This window comes from Jaculus jaculus, chromosome 19, assembly GCF_020740685.1.
Source record: "Jaculus jaculus isolate mJacJac1 chromosome 19, mJacJac1.mat.Y.cur, whole genome shotgun sequence".
In the NCBI taxonomy this organism is placed as follows: Eukaryota; Metazoa; Chordata; class Mammalia; order Rodentia; family Dipodidae; genus Jaculus; species Jaculus jaculus.
In genome coordinates, this window is record NC_059120.1 from 60,896,653 (window position 1) to 60,917,222 (window position 20,570).

At 39.9% G+C, this 20,570-nt stretch overlaps 1 protein-coding gene across 2 annotated transcripts in view; it reads left to right on the top strand.

The window, feature by feature from the left end:
• Znf292 (zinc finger protein 292) overlaps window positions 1-18,797 on the top strand; it is an 80,400-nt gene extending 61,603 nt beyond the window's left edge. Inside the window, exons 6-8 of one of the 2 annotated variants that reach the window (XM_045137903.1) lie at window positions 4,543-4,679; window positions 7,917-8,058; window positions 9,918-18,797. In XM_045137903.1, coding sequence (XP_044993838.1) covers window positions 4,543-4,679; window positions 7,917-8,058; window positions 9,918-17,018 — 7,380 coding nt within the window. In that variant the 3' untranslated portion in view covers window positions 17,019-18,797. The remainder of the gene's footprint in view (window positions 1-4,542; window positions 4,680-7,916; window positions 8,059-9,917) is intronic. The other variant, XM_045137904.1, reaches the window with a different exon arrangement.
• The last annotated feature ends 1,773 nt before the right edge of the window (window positions 18,798-20,570 follow it).

Consider the following 20,570-nt stretch of genomic DNA (forward strand, 5'->3'; position numbering starts at 1 on the left):
ATATATTTGCTAGCCCAAGAATTACAAAAATAATTCATTTTTTTCATGTTTTTTCTTGTTTTTTGTTTTTTGTGTTATCTTAATTCGTTGGTTTTTGTGTTCAATTGGGTATGATTAATTTACCATTTAAGTTCTACTTCATGTGGGACACTTTTTTTTTAACTTTTTAGATTTTAGCAATGTCTAGAATCCCTAGAACTCAGATAGCTGGGCATGGCCCTGCATTCCTGTAACTATAGTCCTGCAAATAGTAACTGAGATCAACTTATCAACTTGCGCTTGTACAAAACAGCAAGAGACTCCAGCTCAAATTAAGATTGACTGAGGCCTGCAGGGCCCCACTGAGGAGGACACTCATTAGAATGAGGGTGGGGAAAAGAGGATATAAGAATACAACCTTTTTATTTTTAAAAAAAATCACTTTTTTAAAGGAAGAATTAACAGACACACACAAAAGTAGAAGAGTGGTATCAGTCAGATATTTGATTTATGACTGTACCATTAAATTGTTGTGAATTAGGCAAATTATATCTTTGACCACCACATCATTTATATACAAAATGTTAATAATACCTACCAAGTGGTGAAAGTTGTGATTAAGTTATATACATAAACTACCAGATAATGTTCAACCTGATAGATATTTTTAAATACTTACTGTATAAATATATATCCTTTAGCCTTTTTTGTTTGTTGAAATGGAGTAATTGACACAAAGATTTGGTACAAAGTGTCAGAGAAATAGTGGAAAGAGCACTGTACCAGTGTGCTCCAGGACTTGAGATTTCAGTGTTTTGTTTTTGTTGTTGAGACAAGATTTCACCATGTGAAATCAAACACCCAATCTTCTTGCTCCAGCCTTGCTGGTGTTGGGATTTTAGGTGTGTGCCACCAGAGCCAGCTTGAGTTTCAGTCTTAACTCAGCCATTAATTTCATAATGTATTAATTAGTTTTTTATTGCTGTGACCAAATACCTGACCCAAAGCAATTTAAGGAGGTGTTCATTTTTGGCCTATAGTTCCAGGAGAGACATTCCATCATGGTGGGGAAGATGTTCTAGAAGCAGGAGGCTGAGCTTACCACATTGTAGTCAGAGTCAGGAAACAGAAGACATGTAGGAAGTGCAGCCCAACCCTGGTGACCGTGTCCTCCAGCTAGGCTCTACAACCTTCCCAAACAGCACCACCTGCTCTGATCCAAGTTTTCAAGCACATGAACCTGAGGTGAACATCTTAAACTCACATGACAGTATTTAACTTCTTTACAAAATCATTTTTGGCCTGGAGAAATGAGTCAGTTACTAAAATTCCTAGTGAGCAAGCATGAGGGCCTGAGTTCTGATCCCCAGCACCAATGTAAGAATGCCAGGCATGCCAGTGCTGAGGAGGCTAAGACAGGGACTCCCTGGGGCTCTCTAGCCAGCAAGTCTAGTTGACCATGACCTCTAGCTAGGCTCAGTCAGAGATTCAGTCTCAAAGAATAAGGCAGAGAACTATAGAGGATGACACCTGATGTCAACATCTGTCCTACATGTACAAGTGCACTCCTGCACACATAAACACACAAAAGAAGTCATTAATCATGCAAGCATAGAGGTTGGTCTTATCTTTGTATATTTTTCTGTTACTTTGTTTTGTTTGGTTTTGCTTTTTGAAAAAGGTCTCCTACAGCTCACACAGGCCTGGAACTTACAATGTAGGGAAGGATGGCCTTGACCTCTGATTTTCTTGCTGGGATGACAGGTGTATATTACCATGCCTAGCCTCCTGCTGGTGTTTTCTAGCCCAAGTTTGATTATAGAATGATACCTCTGTATTTGCTGCCACACAGCCTTCATCCTCATTATCAAATAATCAACTTTTGGGGTGGAGAGATGGCTTAGCAGTTAAAGACACTTGCCTGCAAAGCCAAAGGACCCAGGTTCAATTCCTTAGGACCCTTGTAAGCCACATTCACAAGGTGGCACATGTATCTGGAGTTCATTTGCAGCACTTGGAGGCCCTGATACGCCCATTCCCCGCCCCCCCCCCACCTACCTCTTCTCTCTCAAGTAAATAAATATATATATATATATATATATTTTAATTTTTTATTTTTTTTCCAAGGTAGGGTCTCACTCTGGCTCAGGCTGACCTGGAATTCGCCATGGAGTCTCAGGGTGGCCTCGAACTCTCGGTGATCCTCCTACCTCTGCCTCCCGAGTGCTGGGATTAAAGGCGTGCGCCACCATGCCCGGCAATAAATATATTTTTTTAATTCAGCCTTTTACAGTGCAATCTTCCAGACACAAAATAGCCAGGATATCCATGACTTTGCAGTGCCTGGTACACAGGACCCTCATAATAGGAGGAAGAGATGATGACATTAAGATAAAAAGAGACTGATTGAGAGGGGAAGAGGATATGATGGAGAGTGGATTTATGAAGAGGAAAGCAGGGGAGGGGGTAGAATTATCATGGTTTATTGTCTAATTATGAAAGTTGTCAATAAAAAAAAAGTTTTTAGAAACCCTTAAATTATACTCTTGTCACTCCTTTGAACACTGTTTAATCCTAACCACATTATAGTTTATACATACATTTTTTTTCTTACCTTCAATTTGATGAGGAGAGAGAGGTCAACTAGGAGAGAGATACACAGTTCTAGGGCATATGGGGCTAATGGGATGTTTGATCTTCAGTTCATTTTACCGTCTGTCATTTGTAACATGTAGGCTAACCTTTGGGAGGAACACAGGTGACATGATTGTTCTAAATATCGTCGGTCAGTTCTGTTTGATATATCACTCTAATACGGTACTATGTTTTAATTTTTTAAAATCAAGTAATAGACTGGAGCGCATCATTAATGAAGCAGTTTGCTTTGTCTAGGTTACTAGACAAGCTTTGGAATGAAGTAAGTTTATATGAGCAAAATGGTGGAGATTAGTGAGCTTATTATAATAGTGATAGAGTTGTATAAAGTGCTTTATATTAATTGTATTTTCCCTTGAGATGAATAGACTGTTTATTAACATATACAGAATAATTCTCTTATGTCTTTCTGCTGGTTCTAATGCTATTTATAATCAGTGGATAAGAGGGGAAAATGTAAAACTATTTCAGTTTTTTTTCCCCGATTATAAATGAGATTTAGTGGGTAAGATTCTTATATTGAACAGTTATTTACTGAACACTTCGAAATTCTTGAAAATAGTTTTTTCTTCTTTCTTTTAGATTTTCAAAACAATTTATTCTATCCATAATTTATTTTTATTTATTTTTTTTTATTTTTTTATTTTTTTTGGTTTTTTGGGGTAGGGTCTCACTGTGGTCCAGGCTGACCTGGAATTAACTATGTAGTCTCAGGGTGGCCTCAAACTCTCAGCGATCCTCCTACCTCTGCCTCCCAAGTGCTAGGATTAAAGGCATGCGCCACCACGCCCAGCTCAACATAATTTAATTTTTTTATTAAGTAGAAACTTTATGTGGACATATTGTATGTTAGTGCCATTACATTCCCCCTTTTTGCCCCCATTCCATTGAGGTCCCTCCTTGATGGGATTACTGGTATTTACCATGGGGTTGAGGGCTATGAGTTTTGAAGCAGCAGTTAGTCATTGTTTGGGGGGGGGGGGGCTCAATGCCTCTGGATATTCCCTCCCACCCTGTGGCTCTTACAGTCTTTGTGCCCTCCCCCTTACTTCTGAAAACTTCTCTGAGCTGTGGTCTACTTTAGTTTTGAGCTCTCAGCAGCTTCTGGATTCCTGCCTTGGTATGTTTAGAGTATCCTCAGTGTCTGTCTTCATCACCCTGGCACTGTTTGTCAGGCTCACCATGGAAGCACTCTAGCTCATCTCGCAAGTTCCTCTGTAGTTTCACCTGGGCCTTAGCTGATGTGTGAGAGTTAGTTCATTTCCTTCCAGGGAGTCAGCTCTCTTTTCTTGTTTTATTGATAGATTTTGGTTGTCCTTGGTTCTCACTGACTTCTGATTTTACCCCAGGAGCTTTAGTGTGATTATGAGTCTGCCATTTGACCAGAAGCCTCCTAGATGGTTTTTCTTTATTTTGTAATAGCTTTCAGAATACTATACCAGTTTTGATTAGTTAGGAAGACAAAAGCTACCACTTGGCTTTTCCCAATTGTACCTTAATAAACATAAATTAATAACATTTTGCTGATGAAAATGTTGGTATAGCTTCATACATAAAATGGCCTGGATATCCATGACCTCATGGTACCTGACACCACCTACACAAGACCTTCAAAAGAGGAGGAAAAGACCATGACATCAAAATAAAAAAGAGACTGATTGAGATGGGGAGGGGATATGATGCAGAATGGAATTTCAAAGGGGAAAGTGGGAGGGGAGGGTATTATGGGATATTTTTTATAATCATGGAAGATGTTAATAAAAATTGAGGAAAAAATAAAAATAAAATCTTCAAAAAATAAAATTTAAAAAATGATGGTATAGCTATGTGCTGACGAATTTAAATACATTACTCCGCACTTGTCCTGATAGGAAGCTGTTCTGTGGCATGTGTCTCTTTTTTCTATAGATTTCAGAGGTGGACTGCAAAGATGCGCTGGAGATGATCTGTAACTTGGAGTCAGAAGGGGATGAGAAGAGCGCACTTGTTTTATGCACTGCATTTTTATCACGACAGCTTCAGCAGGGAGAGATGTACTGTGCCTGGTGAGTGATTTTCTTTTTCTTTTTTACTGAAAAATTTGTTAAATAAGAATATAAAATAGCCTTTGAGAATTCAGATAATTTTGGAATTTAAAAAAATTGTTTAAGTCTAATGAAGACAAAAAGCTTATTTTTAGATACTATATTCTGTGCAAACTGATTATCAAGTAATTCATATTTTAACTTTAAAAAACAGACAGTTCCTTAGCAAATATGAGTAGTGACCATCTGCTCAGCAAGTTTTTAAATGTTGGAAGATGAATGAAAGTTTAATTTTACCAAATGTCACCATAAAGTTTTTTATCTGTGTAAATAACTTGTGATTCAATGTATATGTTTATTTCTGCTGCATGTTATGCCCTTTCAGTTACTTAACTAGCTGCTATCATATGTAGAAGTGTACTTTGTTTCCTACCTGTGGAGATCATTTCATATTGCTACCTTCTGTGATGGTAATGGTCTCCTTTAGTGCATGCATTCTTGTATGGTATATTCCCCAGTGAGCAAACTTTGTTATATATAATCCTTTTGGAGGTTACAATTAATGTTGATGCCCATTTACTTAATTGAGCTAACAGTGTTAGTGGTATGTTAGCCAGGAATTAACAATTTATATTGTCAGTCAAGAGTATTGTGGCCTTTAAAGAACATTTGACTTACAACATTCTGACATTTGAATAGTACATGGCAAACAAATGAATATAGAACAGACAAGGAAAATAAATGGCTGTGTAATCAAAGAAATTAAAGGTTATAGTTACCAAGCTTTTCTGAGCAGTTGTTTTTTGTTATTAAGGAAAATTACATATGTAATATGAAGGAAATTAGTATAAAAGGTAGGTAGAAAATTATGGGACAATAACTAAGATGTGTTTATCAAGAAGTAAATTTTGTAGATATAATATAGCATGGAAATCAGTGATAAGTAAGAAATCAGTGTGCAGTACATGGTTTACAAAAGGCATCAAAGTAAATTTATATGGTATGCAAAAGGGAACCTGTTGTCGGCTCTTGAAGAGGAACAGAGAAGTCACATTTAAGAAACACTTTAAGCCGGGTGTGGTGGCACTCGCCTTTAATCCCAGCGCTCGGGAGGCAGAGGTAGGAGGATCACTGTGAGTTCAAGGCCACTCTAAGACTACATAGTTAGTTCTAGGTCAGCCTGGACCAAAGTGAGACCCTACCTCGAAAAAGAAAAAGAAAGAAACATTTTAAGGGCTGGAGAGCTGGCTTAGCAGTTAAGGCACTTGCCTACAAAGCCAAAGGATCCAGGTTCAAATCCCCAGGACCCACGTAAGAAAAGAAACCCTTTAAGATACACAGTTGAGAATTGATTAGAGAGGACAGATGGGAGAAGGAAGTTCAGAGCTGAGGTAGAATCTCTACTAGACAGCCAACAAATGGCCCAACTAGGAACTTATAAGGGCTTCTTTTGTGTCTGTGGCATCTGATGAAAAAAAATTTAGAGGGTAGTGAAAAAGCTGAGGCCATTTCCATCAGTGATAAGGATTCACTAATTTAGGAAGATGGCGAATTGGGAAGCATGGCAGTCATTCCTTTCAGATAGTTACACATTGTTTAATGACAGGATACAGTCTGAGAAAGTGTGTGTGTGTGATTAGAGGTGTTTCTGTCATTGTGTAAATATCAGAAGACATACTTACATAAACTGAGGCAGCTACAGTAGTACATTTCAGTAGGACATACAGTCTTACGGGACCAGTCAGACTGTATGTGGCCTGCTGACAAATGAAACATTTAGCTTTCTCAAGAGTGAGGCTTCAGGTGAAGTAAGGCTGGAGAAGGCTATCAAGGAGAGAGGTGAAAGCATTCAAAACTTTACAAACAGATCTTGATATCCTCAACATAGAGGTAACAATATAGTATACAAGTCATGGGCAAGGGCAGTGTTCTTAGGAACTGAAAACGAATTATTAGCAGAGCCTGAGTTAAAGAGAACACTTTGGGAATGTTGGAAAGACGAAGAATGTGGAGGTTTTGTGCATTTGTATTGGTTTTGGGATTGGTTGGGTCAAGATCTCATGTAGCACGGGCTGGCCTCGAGTTCCTGATTCTCCTGCTTCCATCTCCCAAATGCTGGGTTGCATGCTTGCCAGGCAAGCACTCTACCATGTACATCCCCCAGCCCATTTCAAATTTTTTTTTAAATTGTTTTAAATTTATTTATTTAGGAGAAAGAGGCAGGTAGAGAGAATGGGCACACCAGGTCCTCTAGTGACTGCAAACTAACTCTTGATGCGTGCACACTGTGCATCTGGCTTATGTGGGTTCTGATTTGCAGGTTAAGGCACTTTCCTACAAAGCCAAAAGACCCAGTTTCGATTCCCCAGGATCCACGTAAGCCAGATGTACAAGGTAGCACATGCATCTAGAGTTTGTTTGCAGTGGCTAGAGGCCTTGGAACACCCATTCATTCTCTCTTTTTATCTCTCAAGTAAATTTTTTTTCAAAAAAGAACAAAAAATAATGATAAGGTTTTAGGCTGATGTCAATTTAGAAGGTACATCCTTTCTGGGGGAGGGGGAGTGAGAGAAAGAGAAAAAAGAATGTGTGTGTGTGTGTATGCGCACATGTATTTTGAGCAATAGAAAAGGTGTGCTAGGCAAGTATTGTATCACTGAGGCACACACTGAATCCTAGAGAAATGTGATTTTAGAAATCATGCTGAGCCAGGTGTGGTGGTGCCCGCCTTTAATCCCAGCACTTGGGAGGTTGAGATAGAAGAATCACTGAGTTTAAGGCCAGCCTGGGCCAGAGTGAGTTCCAGATCAGCCTAGGCTCAAAAGAGATCCTGCCTCAAAATAAACCTAAAGAAATGATTATGCCATTGTGCATTTTGCACTTACATGGGTGAAAGTTCAAGTGTGGCTAAAGTTACCAGTCACAGAAGTTAGTTAAGTCAGGCATGGTGGTGTATATCTTTCATTGCAGCACTCAAGAGGCCTAAGCTTCAAAAAAATAACAAAACAATTTGGCTTAAGTGTTAGATAACTTTCTAGTGAAAGATAGTGCTACTTTGGGATTTTAAAATGTTGGTTAATAAAATGATGACTTGTGTTCTAGTTTTATCTGCTCTTTAGGAGTCTAAGATCAAGTTCATCTTGCATTTAAGCTTAATTCCACTTGCCCAGGCTAGAATCCAATGTCATCTTGAATTCAAATTTGATGGCTGGACTGACACTGTTCAAACTTATATTTTATACTTTTTTTTTTTTTAAGGGAACTCACTCTGTTTTGGAGTAAATTACAGCAAAGGGTGGAACCATCTGTGCAAGTGTACCTGGAGAGGTGCCGTCAGCTCTCTTTGTTAACGAAGACAGTATATCACATTTTCTTCCTGATTAAAGTTATTAATTCAGAGGTAAGGATAGTCAAGATATATTTTCTTAATTTAAATTATATAAATTATTGCTTAAAAGATTTTGAGTTTTGGGCAGTTGCATGTATGACCTCATAGTGGCTGTTGCTACCTGCACAAGACCTGTATAATATGAGGGCAAAAATACCTTGACTTCAAAATAGAACGGAGTTTGTTCTTTAATTTTGCTAGTCGATACTGTACTAGTTTGATAATCTGGCTCTTTGGAAATGTAGAATGTGTCAAGAGGAATGGAGAACTAGATAAATTGGAGAGAAGAATGTAGGAATAAGCCCAGTGTGGTCGCAAATGCTTGTGATCCCAGCATTCTGGAGGAGGTTGAGGCAGATGGGTCAGAAGTTCAAGGTCATCCTTGGCTACATAGTCCAGCCCAGAATACATAAAACTCTGTCTAAAAAGAAAGACAAAAACTAGGGAGTCTTAAGCCAGGTGTGGTGGTGCATGCCTTTAATACTAGCACTCAGGAAGCAGGAGTAGGAGGATTGCTGCGAGTTCGAGGCCATCCTGATAATACAGAGCGAATTCCAGATCAGCCTGGGCTAGAGTGAAACCCTACCTCGGAAAAAAACAAGCACAAAAAAAAAAAAAAAAAAAAAAACCTAGGGAGTCTTGAACCCTCTCATGTTTGGAAGGTAGATATGAGGTCCTCCCCTCAACCGCATACACATAAAAATACACAAAGACACACTCAAAGCTGGATCTTGTACCATAACTTCATTGAAAAGTAGACTAAGAAAATAACCCACTGATGGATGAACTTTATATAACTGCCAAGCTGGACTCTGAGGAGGAAGACCTTTCCTCAGCCATAGGTCTGCCTCATATAGGTGTGGTGTCTAGTATGCCTAACAGTATTAGTTCAGAAGTCCCCATGCAGTGTCAGTGGGCTGAGTGTACCCGCGTGTGCCCATCAAAGCCCATGTGGAGCTGCTCAGCGATGACATCTTGTCAGTCAGGATTTCGTAGCTAAAGCTTTGCTGAAGGTAGGGTGGTGATGACACAACTTACATCTCAGCACATGGAAGGCTAGAACAGGTTAAAAAAAAGTGCTAAATTGAATGGAAAGATACAAATGAGTAAACCATCAGTTCTTATTTTATTTATTTGAGAGAGAATGGGTGCGCCAGAGCCTCTAGCCACTGCAAACATCATCTCTCCATTCCATGTACCTTTCAAGTGGCTCATAACTGCTATCTACTAAGAATTAGGAAGTTACTTTTTAAATTCTGTTTGTTGGTTACGTATCCTTATTAGATGATTTGGCATTTTGGTTTATGACAGAGCTAGAAGCCCCACTATTAAAAGATCAAAAATACTATTTTTCTAGAAGTAAAATTCTTTCATTACTGACCAGTTAGAGTCTGAGGACACTCTGTTTTGTAATGGAATTAAGAGGACTATATTTTAGAAGGTTTGCAAGTACAAAATTGAGAAGATTTATGCATAGCTGTTGAGTGATCATTTGTGCCAGACATTTTTACTAAACTTCAGCACTTGAGGGTTTTTTTTTATGTTTTGTTCTAGTTTGTTTTTATGTTAGGTTATAGTACTTTAGAAGAAATATCTTTTCCTGCATTGATATTGTAATATTTTGATTGGGGGGGTCGGTTGAGGTAGAGTCTCACTCTAGCTCAGCCTGACCTGGAATTCACTATGTATTCTCAGGGTGACCACAAATGCACAGCGATCCTCCTATCTCTGCTTGTGGAGTGCTGGGATTAAAGGCATGCACCACCACACCCAGCTGATACTGTAATATTTAAGGAAAGCGCATCTCAAATTCAAAACCAAATCTGTGTGGGCTAAGCGTAGACTGTTAATATTTCCTGTTTGTTTTTCAGACTGAAGGGGCTGGACTTGCTACCTGCATAGAACTGTGCGTCAAAGCTCTTCGCCTAGAATCTACAGAAAATACAGAAGTGAAAATATCAATTTGCAAGACCATTTCCTGTTTGCTGCCTGATGATCTGGAAGTTAAACGTGCTTGTCAACTGAGTGAATTTCTCATTGAGCCTACAGTAGATGCATATTATGCTGTGGAAATACTGTACAACCAGCCAGACCAGAAGTATGATGAAGAGAATCTTCCTATCCCAAATTCTCTACGTTGTGAACTTTTACTTGTTTTGAAAACTCAGTGGCCCTTTGATCCGGAATTCTGGGATTGGAAGACCTTGAAACGACAGTGTCTTGCACTGATGGGAGAAGAAGCCTCCATCGTGTCTTCAATCGATGAACTAAATGACAGTGAAGTATATGAGAAAGCAGTCAACTTCCAGGAAGAGACTTCGGTGAGCGGACTTCCTGGGGGAGTCAGTGCCAACCCTAGTCTTCTTAAAGACACTGGCGATGAAAAGCAGAAGAAGAAGGAGATAAAAGAGTTGAGAGAGAGGGGATTCATATCTGCCAGGTTTAGAAATTGGCAAGCCTACATGCAGTACTGTGTGCTATGTGACAAAGAATTCCTTGGACACAGAATAGTGCGACATGCTCAGAAACATTACAAGGATGGGATCTACAGTTGCCCTATATGTGCAAAGAATTTTAATTCTAAAGAAACATTTGTCCCGCACGTTACACTACATGTTAAGCAATCGAGTAAAGAGAGACTAGCAGCTATGAAACCATTAAGAAGACTGGGCCGACCTCCAAAGGTCTCAACCACCCATGAGAATCAAAAAACTAACTCTGTGATGAAACAAGAACAGCGGCCTATAAAAAAGAACAGTCTGTATTCAACAGACTTCATAGTGTTTAATGACAATGATGGCTCAGATGATGATAATGACGACAAAGATAAACCCTATGAGCCAGAGGTGATCCCAGTCCCAAAGCCATTGCCTGTGAATGAATTCAATTGCCCTGTAACTTTTTGTAAAAAGGGCTTTAAATACTTTAAAAATTTAATTGCTCATGTAAAGGCACATAAGGATAACGAAGATGCAAAACGCTTTCTTGAAATGCAAAGCAAAAAGGTCATCTGCCAGTACTGCAGACGGCATTTTGTGAGCGTCACTCATCTGAGCGACCATTTACAGATGCACTGTGGCAGTAAACCATATATCTGCATACAGATAAAGTGTAAGGCTGGGTTTAATAGTTACGCAGAGCTTTTAACCCACCGAAAGGAACATCAGGTCTTCAGAGCAAAGTGCATGTTTCCTAAATGTGGCAGAATTTTTTCCGAAGCTTACTTACTGTATGACCATGAAGCTCAGCATTACAACACCTACACATGCAGGTTTGCAGGGTGTGGTAAGGTTTACCGTTGTCACAGTGAGCTGGAAAAACACCTGGAGGATCATAGTGCCCCTCCAGAAGACCAGCTTGCTGTTGGGGGCAGTGGGAGCGCGAACATGCAGGAAAATGCTGGGCATGAGATAACAGCACTTCCTACAGAAAATACTGTTGAAAGTAACTTACCAGGAGGTAGAAATGATGATGGGAATAAAAGCCAAACAGAGTCAGCTGCAACTAATCATGACCAGGTCCCTGCCTCTGAAGTCAGGCAAGCTGATGGACCACTGTCAGATGGTTTGGAAAGCCCTGCTGCTGCTGTTCTTCAGGCCAATGAAGTGGCTGTGTCCATCAAAGTGTCTCTCAACCAAGGGATTGAGAATAACTTTGGGAGGCAAGAAAGCTTAACTGTGAAAGGCTCTGGAGAGTCACCAGTCACACATTTACATAAACCAGCTGAAGGTGCTGGTAGTGATTTGTGTCATCCAGGTTTCCAAGAGAGAAAAGAACACAGTTGCTTTAGTGAAGCCCAAATTGCTCAGAAATCTTTAGTCAATACAGAAACCCTCAAGATAGGTGAGTTTAATCCACAAGACTTAGAAAGACGAGTGAACAGTCTGATGACATTTCCTGTGCAGGATGAAGTGGGAGCTCAGAGCCATTCGCCAGCTTCCAGGTGTGAGTGTGGGGGTGATGCAGAAGTGTCCCCCAGCCTCTATGATTTACCTCTTAAGACATTAGAAAGTGTTGCATTTGTTCCACCACAGCCCAACCTAAGTGATTCATTAGGAACTCCGTCAGTGCCTCCAAAAGTGCCAGCTCAGAAGTTCAGCTGCCAGGTTGAGGGATGTACTCGAACCTACAACTCTTCACAGAGCATTGGGAAGCACATGAAGACAGCACATCCTGACCAATACGCTGCTTTCAAAATGCAGCGCAAAGCTAAAAAAGGTCAGAAATCTAACAACTTAGGTACACCAAATAATGAAAAGTTTGTTTATTTTTTTCCAACACAAGTGAGCAGCCCTAATAATGCTTTTTTTACACCACAGACCAAAGCCAGTGGGAACCCTGCTTGTTCAGCTCAGTTGCGGCATGTCTCGCCTTCCATTTTTCCAGGTCATTTAGCAAGTGTGTCAGCTCCATTGTTGCCCTCAGTGGAAAGCGGCATAAGTCCCAGTGCACCTTCTCAGGATAAAAGTGAGTCAGAAGGCGGTCTGTTCTGTGCTCAGATGGAGGGCTTAGCTCCCACACCTTTGCCTGCACCAGTGGACGATCTCACCAAATCAGCTTTGCCTTTGAATCTTAACAGCAGCTCAGACCCTTTTCTTCCCGTACCTGCAGAAAGCACTTCCCTCTTCCCTCCACCAGCAGACAGTGGAACGAGCGCTAGTTTTTCCCAGTTGGAAAGTAATGTAAGCTCTTATACCTCACAGATGGAAAGAAACACAAACTATTCCTTTCTAAAGGAAAGCAGTGGTGAAAATGCAGCTTTTCCTTCACAAGTGGGCATTACAGGTGACTTCAGCAGCACCAGTGCCCAACAGTCTGCATCTGAGAAAGTCAAGAAAGATCGCGGTCGGGGCCCCAATGGGAAGGAGAGGAAACCCAAGCACAACAAGAGGGCTAAGTGGCCTGCTATCATCCGAGACGGGAAGTTCATCTGCAGCAGGTGTTACAGGTCTTTCACTAACCCCAGGTCACTGGGTGGACACTTATCTAAGAGGTCTTACTGCAAACCACTGGATGGAGCAGAAATTGCTCAAGAACTTCTGCAGAATAATGGACAGCCTTCCCTGCTGGCCAGCATGATTCTTTCCACAAATGCAGTGAATTTGCAGCAGCCACACCAGTCTACATTCAGTTCAGAAGCTTGTTTTAAAGATCCATCATTCCTACAACTTCTTGCTACTGAAAATCACTCATCAGCATTTTTGCCAAGTTCATTTCCCCGATCTGGTGTGAGTAGCTTTAATGCCAGCGTTGGTGGAGAAGGCAGTGAGATCATTAAGCAGGCTCTAGAGACGGCTGGCATTCCCAGTACATTGGACAGTGCGGAAGTGCTTCCTCAGGTTGTCCCAGCAGGTTGTGTCTCGGATGCCGAACAAGTAAACTCAACGGTGATGCCAAGTCCAACTGTGACACCCTTGCTACAGACTATTTGTCACCCAAATACCTTGCTGACCAGCCAGGATAGAACCCCCAACTCCAAATCCTCTGCCATGGAGGAATGTAGCAGTGTGCCTGTTTTCCCAGCAAGTGACTTACTACTGAAGACGGTTGAAAATGGCTTGTGCTCGAATTCTCTCACGAGCCCCACTGGACCATCACAGGATTTCACTAGTAATAGCTTACGTGCTTCCGTTATAAGTGCTCCTCAAAGCACAAGACCCAGTCATGTAAATAAAAAGGGAAATAGTGCATCTAAAAGAAGAAAGAAAGTTGCTCCTCTATTACTTACACCGAATGCTTCCCAAAACTTGGTACCAAGTGACTTAACAGCAATGGGACTTACAGCAAAGAATATTGAGGTCTCTTCTAATAACCTTCATTCAAACATCATTCCAAACTGTGAACCTCAGGGCTCGGTGGGAAATCTAACACAAAAATTAAATAATATTGACAATCAGTTGTTTATGACTGATGTAAAAGAGAACTTTCAAACCAGTCTTGAATCTCATACATTAGCCCCTTTAACACTGAAAACTGAAAATGGTGCTTCGCAGGTGGCGGCCCTGAACTCATGTGGGTCTGTGAGTTCTGATCTGCAGATTTCTGAAGACAGTGTTATGCAGAACTTTGAAAAGACCCTTGAAATTATTAAAAGTGCTATGAATTCTCAAATGCTTCAAGTAAAAAGTGAATCTCAGGGTGCTGGTGAAACGCCACAGCATGCTCAGATTGATTACAGCATGCAGCTTCCTTCAGTAAACCCTGTACCAAATCACAAACTACCTGATTCTTCTAAGGTTTCCTCTTTAGTATATATGCCATCAAAAAGTAACATTACTCAGGCTGAAATATTACCCAAGGAGGATCAAATACAGGAAATATTAGAAGGTTTGCAAAAATTAAAATTAGAAAGCGACCTATCTACTCCAGCTTCCCAGTGCATGCTAATAAACACAGCAGCATCACTGACACCACCACCTCCTCCTCCTCCTCCTGCTAAATCAGTCCCAAGTATAAAAGTTGTACAGCCAGTTTCTGAGATAGCAAATGTTCAGCTTAGCGAGAGAGTTAGTAAACCTTTCGTGTGTCAGAACCAAGGCTGCAACTACAGTGCCATGACAAAGGATGCCCTCTTTAAGCACTATGGTAAAATCCATCAGTACAGCCCAGAGATGATTCTTGAAATTAAGAAGAATCAGTTAAAATTTGCTCCATTTAAATGTGTAGTACCTACATGTACAAAAACATTTACAAGAAACTCTAATCTCCGGGCACATTGTCAGTTGGTACATCATTTTACAACAGAAGAAATGGTAAAGTTAAAAATAAAAAGGCCATATGGAAGAAAGTCTCAGAATGAAAACTTGTCAGCCCCACGAATTACTCAGGTGAAGAAAGAGCCTTCTACGACAGAGGAAGATAAAGCTGAATTCCAGCCTGTGTCAGAATTACAAACAGTGACAGAAAATGCTCTCAGTAATGTAGCAGTGATTCCAGATAAACATCTTCCAGAAAAAAAAAGTCCTGAGAAATCAGAGAGTTCTTCACAACCAGTTACAGTCACTTCTGAACAACACATCACAAATTCTCCCACAAATACACAAACCAAAGGACGAAAAAGTAGGAGGCATAGGAAAGAAAAGGAGGAAAAAGGACGGAAGAAACCAGCTCCCCAGGCCTTTGAATTTCCCACGAGGTACAGTCCCTACCGACCCTACCGCTGTGTCCACCAGGGATGCTTCGCCGCCTTCACGATACAGCAGAACCTGATCCTTCATTACCAGGCTGTTCACAAGTCAGGCCTGCCCGCACTTCCTGCAGAAGTTGAAGAGGAAGGGGAAGCTGCCAAAGAAAGTGAGGAGGCTGAAAGTGAGCACGCCCTGAAGGAGTTTAGGTGCCAGGTGAGTGACTGCTCTCGCATTTTCCAAGCAATCACTGGCTTAATACAGCACTACATGAAACTTCACGAAATGACTCCTGAGGAAATTGAAAGTATGACTGCTGCTGTGGACGTGGGCAAGTTTCCTTGCGACCAGCTGGAATGCAAGTCTTCATTTACAACCTATCTCAACTATGTGATTCATCTTGAGGCAGACCATGGGATTGGAGCCAGGACAGGTAGGACAGATGAAGATGGTATATACAAGTGTGATTGTGAGGGTTGTGACCGGATATATGCCACTCGGTCTAATCTCCTCCGGCACATTTTTAATAAGCATAATGACAAGCATAAAGCTCATCTGATTCGGCCAAGAAAGTTAACAGGCCAGGAAAATATGTCAAGTAAGGCAAACCAAGAAAAGTCGAAATCCAAACATCGTACAGCAAAACATAGCCGTCCAGGGAAGGAAGGAGTAAAAGTGCCTAAGACCAAGCGAAAGAAGAAAAGTGATTTAGAAAACAAGAATGCAAAAATTGTACAGATTGAAGAAAATAAACCCTATTCTCTGAAACGTGGAAAGCATGTATATTCTATAAAGGCTAGAAATGATGCCTTGTCAGAGTGTACAAGCAAATTTGTAACCCAGTACCCGTGTATGATAAAAGGATGTACTTCAGTTGTTACAAGTGAAAGCAACATAATTAGACATTATAAATGCCACAAATTATCTAAGGCATTCACATCACAACACCGGAATCTCCTTATTGTCTTCAAACGGTGTGGTGATTCACAAGCAAAGGAAACTTGTGAGCAAGGTGATCAGAATGCTATAAAAGAGTCTGACACACTCGTGTTTGAGAAAAGTGATGACTCAAGAACAACTGTTCCAGGGAAGGAAGTTGGAAAAAATGAAAAAGATGAGATGGATGAGCTAACAGAATTATTTATTACAAAATTAATAAATGAAGATAGCACAAGTATGGTGACCCAAGCTAATACCACTTCTAACGTAAACAATGAATTTCAGGAAAAAAACCCCTGCCAGTCTGAAAGACAAAAAGCAGATAATTCAAAGAGAGTTAATAAAGAAAAACATGTCCTGCAAAATAAAAAAAGGAAAGTTGAAAAGGCTGGTGCAGAATTAGCAGTAGAGGTGAATAACATTCATAAGGAGGAGGAGACTGCTGTGGCTATCCAGACCTCTGAGGAGCACCCTGCGTCCTTTGACTGGAGCTCCTTTAAACCAATGGGATTTGAAGTGTCATTCCTGAAGTTTCTTGAGGAGTCTGCTGTAAAGCAGAAGAAAAATAGTGACAAAGACCATCCAAACAGTGGGACTAAAAGATCCCATTCCAACTCCCGAAGACACACAGATAAGAGTGCCGTGCCGAGTGGGAACCCTGTGTGCTTCTGTAGAGAAAGTGAAATCTTTGTCGAGTTTGCCAATCCCTCACAGCTTCTGTGCAGTGATAATGTAAAAATTGTTTTAGACAAGACTCTCAAAGACTGCACAGAACTTGTCCTGAAGCAGCTTCAGGAAATGAAACCTACCGTCAGTCTGAAAAAACTTGAAGTATGTTCAAATGATCCAGACAGGTCTGTTTTGAAAGAGGTCAGTGCAGGTAAAGCCACAGGCAGGGGGCAGTACTGATGATTTGTGAGCTGTAGTTAGGAAGCCATCAAGCATGCTGTGATTGTGAAGCTGTTTTAATTTTTTTGTTGTTGTTGACATGAATTAACATAGCCCCAAAAGGAAAAAGGAAAAAAAAAAATAACCATGACATTGTCATGTAGAACTTTATTTATCCCTATGACATTGTCATGTAGAACTTTATTCATCCCTATGGGACTTCAGTTGTGTAAATAATTGAGTTATAAGCCAAGTTTCTATCAGTCACCCAGCTGTCCTTTTCATGAACTGGACTGCATTATCTGTGTGATGGGTATGTTTCACCAGGTCACTGCTCATATGTCACAGTATTCTTCATTTGTAGATAGAGTTTTGTATATATTTATTATTGTAAATCATTTGCTGTTTGCTGCCACCAGCAATCTGTAAGTCTAAAATATTAAATGATACATTTATACTGGGAATTTTAATTTTAACTAAATGATCAAGTTTTTAAAACTTCTTTTATTGTTTTAAATTAAGATTTTTTTTAACTAAAACTAGGCACTGCCGTAGCTAATTGATTTTTACCTGGAACATGAATTATGAGATGACTTTGAGGTTGTTTGACATAGTAGACCCATTATGTCAACATTCTGCTTTGTACATTTGCCATCCTGTATTATCAGGTGGAAATCACATGAAATTAGATGATTTAGTAGTTTCCTAAGCTACAGATTTTCTTTTTTCCATTCCTTCTAATTGAAGTAGTTACTATGAGTCCATGAAATATAATGGAAATGTGAATAAAGACTTTATTACATGGAAGATTTTAAACCTTGGTATTTAAAAGAAAAATCCTTTGTCAATGTGATAGAAACTAGTGGTGTGGAGCAGTGTAAATATCTGAGGTGGTGATTTGTGAAGTAGCCCAGTGTTGCCTTAAATAAAATCACATTTCATTTCTTGTTTTATACATGTGATCTTATACAGGCTTTTTTTTCTCCCCCCATTTTCTGAGATTTATAGATGGTGGATAGCTTTAAACTGTACAAACTTTTGTGGAAAGAGTTTTTTAAACATTTTTATAAATTTTAAAATTGGTATCATCAAAGTGAGCCCATCTTGTGTTTATAAAATGCAAGAACCCTTAACATTTATAGTTACATAGGTGAGACACTTTCTGTAAGGAAGTTGGTTGTTTGGATTTTACTGTTTATAGACGTTAGATTGTACAGATTTGTCTGTATTTTCTTGCCGTATCTAATGATAAATCTTTCATTAGATTAGTCTTCAGGATCAGTATTAGTTTTTAACTGGTTATTTGATCATTCACCACATTTACACTGTGCATTGATGGCCAGAGGTAGAGGCTATCTCTGGACAGCTGACAGCGCGCTCATTTCAATTCCAGCTAAAATTGGTCCTGGAAACAAAGGAGGTATCCTTGGAACATTTACATTCGTTTTGTTTGCTGGAAATATATGGAATTTTTTTTACATTGTGTTATAAGGCATTTACAGTCACAATATTAGCCTGAGATGATACGATATTGCGATCATATGAAAATGTGTATATTCCCTGTACAGCTTCAGATTTGCAGGAAAGATTGAAGCACTTAACTGAAATTGCTGGTACTCTGAATAAATGAGCATGGTCAAGGAGTGAATATTTCTTTTGGAAAATTTTGTTTAATTTTTATTAAAGTATTAACAGTTTTATTTTAGGGACATAGTGGGTTGTTGAGTAGTTGGTTTCACCTTAAGATTTATTTTCAATATGCATAAAACCTGCCTCATTAAATACTTAACCCCTTGGTAAGCCCACTGTTATTTATTAAAATAAAAGTCGGTTTTGGTGATTAATACATGTTTTTTTCTAAACAAATTAACTGAATAATTTTAATGTTTTTTTAGTAATGAAATGTTTTTTATTACAATTTTCTTAGAAGTGACCTTTTACAAGTACATATTTAGTCAGATGGAGTACAGTAACAAATAGGTCTGTTTCTGATGATGTGAGAATGCCAGTGTGGAGTCAGACATAGTGGTCCTCACCTGTCGTCCCACTACTCTGAAACCTGGGGCCAGGAGGATTGTAGCAAGTTCCAGGCCAGCCTATGCTACAGAATGAGATCCTGTCTCCAAAATTCCAAGAGAGGAAGAGAAAGAGAAAAAGAGAATGCTAATGTGATGGGTTTCTTTTTCCTTATTAGCTTAGAATGTTGACCAATAGGAACTCACCGGACTGTTGTTCTAAGGAACCAACTAAGAGACATTGATTTAGAATGTTGACCACTAGACCCTCTGTACTTTCAGAGAATGAGTCTTCCCAGCCCCCAGTGATTGCTCAGATGTGTGGGTGTTCCCAGCACCATTGCTAAATGGGTACAGGAGAATGGGCAAGTGAGCTTTTTAGCATGGAGCAGATAAATTGCAGTCTAATGAATTTAAATGAATTTACAACTTATTAGTAAGAGTTGATATGTAATGTTTTAAGTATTAAGAGAATCAGAAAGTTCATGTCTTTGTTGGAATATTTTTCTTCACTCTTATCTCTGAAATAGCTTCTGTTAAATAATTATATCCCAGAGCTCTGCAAAAATGCATTTTCAAGTTAAATTTTACCAGTTTAGAAAGTTTTCAGAAATGTTAAATTCAATATAATTTATGGTAAAGGGCTGTTGAACACATCTAGGTTGAATAGTTTATTCAAGCATTACTTTTAGATAATCATGCTGTTTTGACAATGGATGAGGTAAATTGAAGAGAACTTGACATAACCTAGCAAAATATGGGAATTTGGAGAGCAACTAATGTTTATGAGATGCTAGGAAATATGTCATCCAAGGCATCTTTTTTATGTATTTTTGTGTGGGTGGGTGCATGGTGTACACACATGTTGATGCAGGGCCTCATGGTATGGCCTGTGGCAGCCAAACATGAGGCTCCCCCGCCATCACTTACCTGTTTTTCCATGCAAATCAGTGTCTTACCGATTCCAGAGTTTGCCATTCGAGAGTCCCAGCCATTTTCCTCTCCACACAGGACTGTGGTTACAGACGTATGTTGCCATGGCAGCTGTTTGCATGGGCTTGAGAGAGTCAAACTTGGGCGGTCTCATCAGGCCCTTAGGCTTGTGCAGTAAGCACACAAAAATAGACATTTTGTTTATGGTAGTGGATGTCATGGAGAAGCTTTCTGAATTGCATGCTCTAACTTCCTCTTACAGGATCCATTGTGTAGTACAATATTAGAGATGGAGGGATGGCTCAGTGGCTAAGGACCTTGCCTGCAAAGCCAAAGGACCCAGCTTTGACTACCCAGGACCCATGTTAAGCCAGATGCACAAGGTGGTATATGCATCTGGAGTTCGTTTGCAGTGGCTGAAGGCCCTGGCATGCCCATTCTTTCTATCTGCCTCTGTCTCCCTCAAATAAATAAAAATTTAGGATATTAGAGATTGAGCTGGATGTGATGGTGCACACCTCTAACCCCATCACTTGTGAGGCTGAGGTAGGATCACTGTGAGTTCAAGGCCAGCCCTAGCTATATTGAGACCCTGTTGATTAAAGTCGTGTAAATAACTCATGCT